At 35.4% G+C, this 12,901-nt stretch overlaps 1 protein-coding gene across 1 annotated transcript in view; it reads right to left on the bottom strand.

Annotated features, from left to right (window-relative positions):
- Positions 1-739, bottom strand: part of LOC150102815 (atrial natriuretic peptide receptor 1-like) — a 77,250-nt gene extending 76,511 nt beyond the window's left edge. Inside the window, exon 1 of the mRNA XM_090398745.1 lies at positions 94-739. Coding sequence (XP_090254871.1) covers positions 94-739 — 646 coding nt within the window. The remainder of the gene's footprint in view (positions 1-93) is intronic.
- Between the last annotated feature and the right edge of the window lie 12,162 nt (positions 740-12,901).

Raw genomic sequence — 12,901 nt, 5'->3', positions numbered from 1 at the left:
AAGAGTGGTGTTAGAATTTGAATTCCATCAAAAATTTAAAAGAATAGGTAAAGATAAGTAAGATGAATTCCATCATAGAATGTCACCACTCACCTCTGGCGCCTTTGCTGCTATTGAGGAGAATGCTGGACAGATTCGTTCTTCGTCTTTTCCTCTTGAATTCTTGCATATCCACGAAAACATCATAACTCTGGTCATTCTCAAAAGCTTCAACAAGACTACGTTTGATGTAATTCTCTCGCGCTTCTGTCTCGTCCACAATTATGGCTACGTGATGCCAATTGAAATGTTTAAGAGTTTTCAGAACAAAATCGCTCAGGGTTCCCAAGGAAAAGCAGAGTTCCGTCAGGGTGGAAAAAATGTCTTTGTTGGCAAAAGTGATATCTAATGTCCCCGCCGAGTAGATGGGAATGTTCCAATAGGCCGCCATTCGGCTAACGGAATCTAATGCCAAACTGCAGGCAGGTCCCATGAAGGTCGTCACATGGCGAAGGTAGTATTCTTCGGCAGCTAGGACCCCCGCGTTATTTGTAGCACAGTCTGATGAACTTTTCAGGAATGCCGATTCCCAAATAATGTTCGGATAAAGTATCTGGATTTTGTCAAGTGCTACTTCAATAGCAGGCTGAACTAGTTGTAGGGTGTATGGTAAATCGGAATCGGCAATAAATATGCTAACAATGTGAGCCGTAAATTTTTTGCTATGGCACACGGCGATGTAACGAAAAATAAACCCCATCAACGCATATGCAGAGAGCAGGATCATCCCAGTCTTTGTTGGCGAGTCCGTTTCGGTTTATCTCAAGTTATAAGAACGCGGCATAGCAAAGACAATTTATATACGTCTAGACAAGGGATTACAATGTCATCACACACGCGAAACACCAGTTAGGTTTTCAAAGCATTCTGTATGGAAGTAATTTTCTTGCTGTCTACTTGTATACTAAGTGAATGAAATATTTCTGAAACACGAATTTGATGGAGTGCCCAATGAAGCCACGATTCGCCTTGAATTATAGATGTCACGCACAGCTCTGTACTGCTGGTGTAATCCCCAGTCTTTCGTCTGCTTGGGCTGGCCATTGTTCCTCAGAACAAAAGAGGGGAAAGAAAATACCTGAATGGAATGTCTTCCACAAAGCAACAAGAATCTATTCATTTACTACGATGCTTACTAGCAGTACATCTCTCCTTTGAGGATCATCCCTTCTAGTATCGTAAAATAGATCTCGGCCAGTCATAGACAGCGACAGTGATTCCAAGCAGTTGAAAGGAAGTACAATTGTTATTTATTTGAACAATACAGATCATCGTTTTGTCCAATCTCTTTGTCGTGGGAATGACAATAGAAAGAGGCAAGTTGTGCTGTTTTTTATATAACAAGCAAGAGAATGTTTGCTGAGTACAGTTCTTCATTAAATTGCGATCTTCACTTTTGATTTTTGGTAAATAAATGAAGCATTAAATCTTCAATAACTTTTCTTATATATCTAACATAAAAATTTATAATAATTTATTTTAATAATAAAAAATTCACTTCACTCGTTATCACCCAACTGGTTATCAGCTGAGCAAAGTGGCAACATCCACGTATTAAGCCTAAACATTGTTTGGTGCGCAGTCGCTGCTGATCATTTTAATGAAATGCCATTTTTCTTTCGCATGTTCAAGCGTGAGAGAGAATAATTACTGACTTGCCAAATAAAAGTATTGCATGATAAATTGGATTGGAGTTCAACAACGCTTTCTACCTAAAGATTGTCCAGTACCAACAAGCAACGAAGTAATTTGATGCTAAATGGTTAAAGTTTATAATTCGTGTTCTTTCAGACGATCCCAGTGGGTAATTATATAAAAGGTATATAATTAAAAGTTCCCTTCAATTAGTCTAAACATAGTTCAGGAAATGGCCGCTGTTGTGTTTGTATTCATTGTGGAAGGTACGATGGAATACCCGGATGTTAATAAGTTCCTGATGCACACAGCTCTTTTACTGACAGAGACAGATGGATATCAAGCAGCACACAGACACATACGATATCATTAACTGAAACAAATGGGCAACCAGCTCATTGAAAGGGTTGGTAGATTACCGATTGCAACGCAGCAAAAACAACGCCAGATTGGTTTTCGTCTTTCTATATATAAACAACTTTCCTTGCGTGTGAAATATTTCATAGCATGACAAGTGCAACAATTATTTAAAAATCTATTTTGAGTTTTACTCGTAATAAGAGTCTGTAAAATAAATGAGAATGTGTTTTTAGGAAAAATAAACGGTCGTTCGGTTATAGGCATAAAATTATTAGACTAGAAAAATACAAGAATGTAATTATGTCAAGAGCATTGATATTGAAGTATTCAATTAAACTAACATATATAATACAAAAATAATTTTATTTATAATAATTGTTATGCAATTGTGTGCTGTAATTGCTTCTTCAACTAACACGAAAAAAGAGATAGTAACACTATTTATTTAAGGCCATATACTGTATAAATAATATTATTTATCCCTTGTGCTTTTATGTATTAATTGAACAAATCTCATGGCACAAGTAACAGGTACTGTAATTGTGTTATATTTTCGGCGGTGCGTTAGAAAATGTATCGCAAACAGAAAATTGAAGTGAGTTACATATTAATAAGATAACCAGGTTTTTATAAACACGACGGTCGATCTGAAATACTGAAAATTTTGTTCTGCAAATATCGAATAAGAACTTTGTGTTCACTGTCGGATTTTAGTTTAGAAGCCATTTAAAAAAGCGCTCTTGGAGTTTCATAACACCATTTATGGGGGGAAAATAGATGAATGTACGGCAGCCGTTCCCGGTGTTACTAGAAGCTTGAAAAAGTTCCGTATTTACTTGGTCTCTAAAATTTAATTCCGTATTATGTAACCTTTAGTTTCTCTCTCTCTCTCCCACCCTCTTATACATACGCAATGCTTGCTAAAATGCTCAATACGTTTACGACTTTTCGAGGGTGGTATTCCCATTAAAAATGCGAGTTATAACTTTGTATCTTAAGAAAAAACTTTTAAAATGTATTCGAGAAGACCTCACTTTTTTATTGTACATTTAAAAAAAAAAAGTCCGAAACCGATACGTAACTTGAATATTAATGTTTAATATTGCATATACAAAGTTATAACTTTTTTTTTTTTTTTTTTAATGTGAATATCACCCTCGAAAAGTGGTAATTAATAGTAAATTATCAGTTTACTTGATAATTTACTATATCTATTAATTTTTGATCGGCGATTTTCATTCCTACCCACTTCGCTCAATATTGAAAGGAACTTTGTACCTTAGTATATTGAAAATGTGGTTCGCAGTACAGAATTTATGAGCGGCAACACAAATAGTTGTGACTTTTCTTTGCAACAGATGGCAGCACTAACAATCAACTTTAGTGCTGCATCAAAATTTTAAGCACAAATTTACTAAGTAGTGCTATAAATAAAATAAGACTAACATCATGTTTATAATACACTGCAGTTTTTATTATAGTGTTTCATTTCTTGATATACTAACAGAATAACATTTATTACAACAACCATCGAAGTCGTACTTTACAAAGCGAACTATGTTAATAATATTACTAACCGAAGCATGGAACTACCCCCGCCCGCCTGGGGTAGTTCACCTTCGAATTCCTTGAAAATCCAGCACACCGAAAAACGGTGTGTTGAATTTTCAAGCAATTCTGTGTACTTGTCTGTCTCACTGTATGTCCTCTGGTCGATTTGCCTGTTTGTGAGGGAAACCGGAATACCCGGAGAAAACCCCACGTCCACGGTCTGAGATCGACTAACTCAGCACGGAGTGACGATAGAAAGGAAATATTTTCCTAAACGCTTTCTACTAGGCTCGAACTAAGGACCTGTCACTCCGCGAACAAGCACAATACGCTCGTGCTACCGTGGACCGAGCGGTTCGGAGTAGTTAGTTGACGATTTTATGTTTCGTAAATAAATACGGCCGAAAGAGATTGACGTATCTTTTATTGCGAATTCTGAAATTTGCAGTTGCCTTCCGGAGAGCTACAAAGTTTTTAAAAAAGTTATTCCTTGTAATTAACCTCCGCCTAGAACTTTTTTTTTTTTTTTTTTTTCACAACAATGATCAAATATACTTCACTGGAAATTACAGACCACAGGTTTCATTATTAAGGTTCTCATCTTATCGCGATAGGCAGAAAAATCTTACGATAGAGTAGACTATATCTTGGTAAGAAAATAAATATCGTGAAGCAGGCAGTCCACTTTACGATTTTTTATAATTAAAAAATTTTCCAAAAGATTTATTCCAGCAAAATATTTCCTGCTCAGCGTCTTTTACCCACTAGAATTAAAAAAAATATATAAAAATCCTACGTTGATTTTACTCTTCCCGCCCACATCAAATCGGAAATTTCGTATATTTTAAAAGTGTAACACAAATCTTCTCTGTTTATTTGATTACTAAAGAGAGATGATTCATAAATAACGTAATAATGTTCGACTGCAGTCTAGAATTTGATAGGAACTATTGATTCCTCTACTTCTTTGGAGGATAACGTCTTTCTCTCTCTTTCTTTATGCACTAAAGCAAGATATGACTCTACGCCTTCGACGGATGAAATACATTAGCAAATTACAATATATATTGCATTCAGTGATGTGTAACAGCACGATTCAAATATCAAGAAGCGTAAAAACCCGGGGAAGACCGAAAGACACTTCGTATAATCTCAGTTATATTTTGAAATCGTGCGAATTATTTTCTTCAAATACATATTCGAATTTCGTAACACAATCCCTTGTTTTAGTAACGTGTGTCCCGTGAAGAATTCTTGACTAAATTGCATATGATAGATTTCCACTTTTGTTAACATGTCAATAACTATTTTGAATCTTCAAGAAATATGTCATAGCGGACGTTATTAGAAATCAAAGGTCTGTTATTGTTTATCGAGCTCCACCGATTGCTCGTTCCCTTTAACTGCTACATCAACCACTTGAAGTCTCAGATAAGCCTTATCGGTTAACGCACACAACCACAAATTAATAACTACAGGGGACAGCTGCTCAATTACCAAATTATGAAACGTAGATAATCAAGGGATTTCATCCCTTTCGGAGTTTTGCAACAGAAGCGGGAAGAGCGAGAGAAGGCCTCAGAAAATCCAAACAGAATATGAAATTAGCATTAAGGCGACAGTTTCTTCTCCACAGTAAGGAAAATAATCATTAGCTAAAATCTTGCTAATATCTAAGTTAATTATCGAATTAGCATTAATAGAATGTCCATCCATGCAGAAGTTAATTATTAAGATGTCTTCATCGAAATCTTAGAAGAGGACGCCATGTTTGTCCACTGAGCCTTGCCTTTGTGAACAAGTGGAAAGAGCAATCCGAATTATGGATTGACACAAGAAAAGTCTGTAGGAGAAAAATAGGAAGATCTTCATACCTCCAGAAAGACTATGATGTAGGATTCTTCGTGTAGAATAGAGCCAGCCAATCTGTGAAAACCTACACACTTGACACAGTATTATAAGACAACTGTCAGCTTGCTTGTATTAGTTTGTCTCAGTACGAAGTGTAAATAGGCGCACTTGACTAATTTATGGAGTTGCATTACCATTAACAGCTCTGGTGTAATTTACTGTTTGAAAAATAACTAGACAGTGAAACAGGATTATCATTTTGACAATCTGCATATAAAAAGATAAGAAGTGCGTGTGTGTGTGTGTGGGGTGGGGGGGTAGTAAGAAATGAAACGCAGCCTATTTTGATGAGTTTTAACTAGTTTGTTAGCACATGATATATCTGTTGCTAATCTTTATAGATAAGTAAAGGGAAATAATACTTCGGCCAATTATAATAAGACTAACAATGAATTATCGTATTTTTCCGTGTATAAGACGCCCCCCTACTTTTCGAACCAAAAATTAAGAAATCAATATTTTAAACATAAAACAGAACACATTTGATATATTTTAAAATATTCAAAATATATTTAGTAATTAGGTAATATTTTTAAGATACATAATAAGAAATTTCTTGTTTCTTTCAGGCTGATTTCTAATTCTTCTTTATTTCCTTTTCATTTTCAGAACTATATAAATACGCAGGATTTAATTAGGTTCAGAACTATATAAGTACGCAGGAACCAGATTCAAAGAAAGATTCTTATTATTTTTAAATAAAATTTATTCAACTGGTATCCCCCCAATAGAATGGAAAAAAGCAATTGTGATTCCTATCTTTAAGAAAGGTAATAGAGATGACCCTAAAAACTATAGAGGTATCAGTATACTAAATTCCTGTTACAAAATATATAGCAGAATCTTAAATAGCAAACTAATGAAATATCCCGAAAACTTTATTTTTGAAGTACAGAATGGATTTAGAAAAGGACGATCATGTATAGACCCGGCCATTTGCCTAAAATTAATAATAGAGAAAAGAAGAGAATACAATTTAGAAACACATATTGCATTTATTAACTTTGAAAAAGCATTTGACAAAGTTAAAATAAACATTATTTAACATATTAAAAGAAAGGCAAATACCAAATAATATCCTAAAAGCTATCACAAGTATATATGAAAATAATCAAACACAAATAAGATTAAATCACGAGCTATCATATACGAGAGAGATAAACCAAGGGGTCCGACAGGGATGTCCCCTCTCAGCAACTCTTTTTAATATTTACTTAAATGAAATAATAATAACATGGAATAAAAATTTACATCAAGGAATTAAACTTTCCCCTACAGTGAACGTAAACACCCTCCTTTTTACCGACGACCAAATAATAATTAGAAATTCTGAAGACAACTTACAGAAAGCTATTTTAGATCTAAATGAGATATCCAAAGATTATGGAATGATAATATCAACAGAAAAATCAAAACCTTTAAAGGAAAGATCCAGCAAGAACTAAAATAGTAATAGATAGCAATATCTTAGAACAGGTGAATTCATTTAACTACCTAGGATGTACGATCACATATGAAAATGAAAAAGATATAAACGTAAAAATTGCAAAATATTTAAAAATAACAGGTGTAATTAACTCTATATTTAAACCAAACCTAGTTCAAAAATAAACCAGGCTAAAAGTATACAATACATTAGCCCTACCGGTCTTAATGTATGGAAGCGAAATCTGGACAATAAAACAAAAGGACAAAGAAAGATTAACAACAGCAGAAATGAAGTTTATGAGAAAAACTGCAAAGTATACCCTATTTGATCACAAAAGAAACGAAGATATTATGAAAGAATTAAACCAAGAACCAGTAATAGAAAAAATTAAAAAATATAAACATAAATGGATGGAACACGTTCAAAGAATGAAAATAGAAAGATTACCAAAACAAGCCTTAAAGTACAAGCCATTAGGAAAACGAAAACCAGGAAAGAAAACTCTTAAGCGATTCAACGATGACTTCTAAAGCCGGAACAGACCTGAATCCTTGATACGCATGATGATGATGATACTAAGAAATTATGCATCACTCTCAATTCCAGACATATCATTTTCTTCAACCTCTACTGCATCACTGCTGTCTTCTGAGTCAGTCTATATATGTGAGATCATCCTCAGTTCCATCCATGGCATTGCTGATACCACATTTATTGAAGGACTTCACAACCACCTCTTACTTGACTCCATTCCATGAGTACAGGACCCATTGCATAACTCAGTAATGGTTGTTTTTTTTCACTCTTCCTGTCGGTGTCAAGTTATTACCTGGTTTTTGCATCCATTTATTCCACCCGTCTTTCATCAGAGCTTTGAAGGGCTTGTTGAAAGAAATATCTACTGGCTGTAGCTGACCTGTAAGTCCACCAGGAAAAACTGCTGGCTGTGTTCACAAATCCGCTGCAACCCTTTTTGTCTTTTCTGTTAAATGTGCTCGGAAATGATCAAACACGAACAGAGTTGGCCTCTTCGAGAGCTCCGTCTTCTGGACCAAATAACCATGATCTCTTCATTCATCCAGCCGTTCTCATGAACTTGGACAAAAACGTCAGGTGGTATGCTCTCTTTAGGATACGTCTTAAAATGAGCATAGGAGGTAGTTTGGTACCATCTGCAGAGCGTGAAAGGACAGCAGTATAGTGTGTCTTTTTCATGACCACTTGTTTTGACCATTTTCGTATCAACAGTTCTGTTGGAAAGCGCATCAAAATTGAGAGGCACCTCATCCATGGTTGCAATCTGTCTTGGTTCAAAAGCATATTTGAATGTTTGAGTAATTTGAGTATATTTGAGTAAAACTGTCGGATTTTATCCCCATTTTCTGGGCTAACTTGGTTCGGGTTCTCATGGCCAACCCATTCTCTCCTCAAGAAGTTGAAGCACCGTTTTGCCTTTCCTTTGAAATCGACAATGTTCATTTCCCTTGCAAACCCTTTTGCCTCATATTGAATAAACTTAGTTGACATACATATCCCTCTGTGGCGCTGCTCCATAATCCAAGTTTGGCCATTTTGCTGGTTTTCCTCTTAAGGCCTTCTTCTTTTTTGGCATCGTGAGTAGTTGTTCTTCCAGTTTTCTCCACTGTCTAATCATACACTCAGTGGCAGGAGGTCCAAACTGTCTCTATAAAGCTTTATTTCCATGTTCTTTTGCATAATTGTTGACTTTTAACTTGAATTTTGAAGAATATGACAATCGTTTTTTATTTTCGGGCATTTTTATGGGCTAGTGCTCAAAATATTGTTAATGCATTAACTTACCCCGCCAATGAGTTGTAGACGTATGAATGCTTTTAAACTTCTGATTGGTTTATTCTGAATAAGCAGTTAATGACGTCAGTCGAACAGAATTAACAAATGTTAGTGATTGGCGGAAGCCTGTTCGTGGGAACAAGGTAACGGCAGTTTCGCCGGTACCTTGTCCCCACGAACAAATTGCAATTTCGCCACAGCAATCGCGGGTCTCTCAACAGATATCCCCCCCCACTCCTCCCCGTGTATAAGACGACCCCCAATTTTAGAAAAAAAGTATCGTCTTATACACGGAAAAATACGCTACCTTTTAAATGCGTTACGATTTCACATGAGAAAAGCATTTTGTTAAAATAAACCAAACATTTTTATTTATCTCAGTTTGTCGAACATACAGTGGACATTTGGTTAAAAACATCTCTGAAATGTACTTCCCCCCACCCCTTATGACCCCCCCCACCGCTTCCGATTGGTTTAAAAATATGGTCGTTTGGGGAAGCGTATATATATTTTTAGAATTTCAAATTTTAATTCAATGAATTCTAAAATTTATAATTAATTAAAATATATACTATGTATTAACTGCGAAATACAAATGTGTAGGCAATCCAAAAACGAAGTAAATGTCTCTATAAAATTAAGTCGATTTGACTGTTATTTTGTTAGTTTCGAAATCCAGTAATGTTTATAAAAATTACTGGAGCTTGGTTCCCGACTTTTTTTAAAAGAAAAATTATTCCCCCCCCCCTCTAAAAGTAAATGATTATTTGGCAACTAGGTTTTAGTTTGAGTTACTATAATTTTTTATTTAGGTTTTCAAAATCTCCCCGCCCCCTTATCCAGTAAGACATTTCTTCTGTGTATTATATATTATTCGGGTTCACCCCAATCAGTTAACAGAATTCATGGGTATTCAGAAATTTAATAATGTTAAATGATTAAGATATTGACGAGAAATTCTCACACACAGCCGACAGGTAAAATTAAAAGCATAGTACATATTAATGCGGAAAGATAGACTGACTTTGATACGGCTTCACGGTTTATTTTATATGTATTTCTTATATGTCAGGAGGTTTATGAAGGAGAGAATACACATCTTTACTGGAAATCTCAGTAATAGCAAAGATAAATAACGGACTTGGTTTTTGGAATTAAGTCCAAAGAAACAAAGGTAACAGCCATAACACTTAGTGTGTTATGGCTGTTAACTGTTCGTATTATCTGGACAGTTTTCGTATTGAAAAAGAAGCTGAAGTCTACACTTTTGTCAAGCCCGCACGAGACCGGCTATCTCCTTTTCAGCTGAAAAAGCTTTATGGTTCTTCGCGTCATAGATGGTATTCGAAGATGGTCTTACTGTCCAAAGGGCATCATCGTTTCCGACTGAGATAAGGAGGTCCAAAGGAAAGAAAAAGGTGAAGTGGGATATTGAAATTTACTAGACTATCCTAACCTCACTAGGGAATTGCGTGGGCAAAAACAGAAAGCCCTGAGGTACTCCAGCATTGATGAGGATAGCTAAAGAGAGAAAAAACATCCACCATGGCACTTAGTGAACGATGAAAGAGAGAAGGAAAACAGTTGATCCATTTGAAAAGAGCGGAAGGCAGAGTATAGGATGGTGGTTCGGTAAACAGATGTTAATACCAGATACCAGACTGGCGGATTCCATACCAGTAAGCATTAATTAACTGGATGATCTCAGTTAGTGAAGTTGGCTTGTTGATCTCCTCCGATATTTTCAAGAAGATTGAAATGGTGATAGTGGACTGATGGCTAACTTTTCTTTCTTTTTTTGGGGACAAGCTGAATATTCGTTTGCTTTCATCCTGTCCGCTAGATGAATGTGAGAATTTGTATAAACGATATATAACAGACGTTAATTCCAGAGGGAGGTACCATCAAGAATAAAATACTCTGGATTCCTAGATATTTAGGGCTTTGACTTCGGAAAAACGGTCAGAAGAGACATTCATTGAGCTGTTCTTATAAATGTTGCTTTGCTTTGGTATTCTGTGCACGGGATGGAGAAGAATAAAGTTGTTAGTTATTTACCTGGAAGCCAGATGTGCGTAGTGAAAAGAACTATCTGAGATTTGAAAAAAATCGCGATTGTTCTGGTTATTGGAGAATCGAGGCTTGAATAATGGCTATGAGAGGGGTTGAGTGCATTGGAGAACTAAGACCCCGCCATTCCAACAACGATTATTTCAATTATTTTTATCTGAGCAGGTGTTTGGATAGGGAGAGCACAAACAATATCCCATTCAGTAACTTCGCAATGCCGTTGGGATAAAAGTCACACCTAGTGAAAAATCACAACCTTGCTTATTGAATGTTTGGTCTCCGGAGCGGGTTTCTTTGTAGATTAGTCCAACCGCAGTCCAAATTTATTAGATGAGTTGGGAAAAACGCGTAAGAGAAGTAGAAGAATAATTCTGTCCAAGACTTAAATATGCATACATCTTTGAGGATATTCTAGCTAGAGATGAAATTATTATAAGACCTGACTCAAACAAAATTTCTTGCATTTTTTTTAGGATGAAGGAATTTTGCTTAATGTAGTTATTACAAAACCACTGATGCGTTTTCATTTATTTACTCAAATATTTAAGAAAATTAACAATAACTTTGAAAGTATTCTGTGGCATTATTTATTTTATTAATAACTAATTGCATCAAGAATATATTTTCTAAAAGTTGTGTCTACAGAGAAAGAAGTAAACTGTGTAGTCGCCTTTCCTTTCGTGCCTGGGAATTCTGCACATTTGGAAAACATCAAGACTTCTAAATCCGGCTGTTGAAACCTCTCAAAACCCTGAAGCGAACAACGCTAAAAATTCCTGATGAACTAAATAATGCTGACACAGTTCAGCATTTGATTGAAAGTGTCGAATTTTTCTTCTTGATACGTCTTTATTCCTTCCACGTCTGCGACGAATCAAATTACAATACATATTGCTTTCAGTGATGTGCTTTGAGTATACCAGAACAATTCAAATATCAACACTGTAAAGAAGAAACACTCTTCGGATTATCTCCGATGTCTTTTGGTATTCTAAATGGGACTGGTAAGAAAAGTGTATCAAAAATATGCTCGTTCTATTGGAGCTAAACTGTAACATTCTGAAAATAACTGCAACTGTTTCTCCAAATACATATTTCAAATTGCACAATCACTTATTTTAATAATGTGTCTCGTGATAGGCCTGGTTAAGTCACTTCCGTGAGCAATTGTAACCGAAAAGCGTGTGATCATTTCTATTACTATAAAGATTCTGAATCTTCAAAAAATAATAATCATGCGACTAGTTGATCTTAAAAAAACACAGACTCCATTAATAATATTACGGCGGAAGTTATAAGGGACGTAATGACTGATACTGTTTAGCAAACTTCACTAATTGCTCACTGCCTTCAACTCCCACAACAGACACTTGAAGTGTCAGATAAGGCTTATCAGTGAACACATAAACCACAAATTAATAACTGCAGGAGACAGCGGCTCGATTATCAATTTATGAAATGGAGATAATCAGAAGCCAGAGAATTTCATGCCTTTCGAAGCTTTGCAAGGAAAGAGGGAGGAAGACAGATCCAAACAGGAGAAATCATCATTAGAATTCGACAACTTGAAAGTGGTCTTATGACGGATATGACGTTTTCTTCCTTGTTTCCATGGAAACAACAGTTGATGCTTGTGTCTAGCAGTTGGCATATGAGTTGTTTACGTCCTCATGAATGAAATATACGAGTTCTCACTAATTTATTATTATATCCCACTTACTCGTAGTTCCCACTAATTTATCACGAAAATATATTCGGCCAGTGGCTTTTTGAGAATAAAAATGACGATATCTTAACGGGCTGCTTTAGTTACAGAACGAAATGAATTGGAGAAATTGAGATTCAGAAGAATCTTTAGAATTCTATGATCAACTATCTACATGGCGATCATCATTGTACGATTGCATCTTAAGACATTTTGAAATGCTTTCTTAGGAAAGATCCCTTCGTGAACGAAATATGTTCTATAGCAACCGGAACTCAGGTGCTCTTGAAATCTATTTTTAAACCTAATTTGACCTTTCCTTTTAATAAGTGGAATAATTAATTTATATCTATTTATAAATAAGTCTTTTAAATTTAAGTTCAAGGAAA

Source organism: Typopeltis vanoorti, chromosome 10, assembly GCF_054136105.1.
Source record: "Typopeltis vanoorti isolate ZY-2024b chromosome 10, IOZ_Tvanoo_1.0, whole genome shotgun sequence".
Taxonomy (NCBI): Eukaryota; Metazoa; Arthropoda; class Arachnida; order Uropygi; family Thelyphonidae; genus Typopeltis; species Typopeltis vanoorti.
This window is presented reverse-complemented; position numbering and strand designations above follow the sequence as displayed.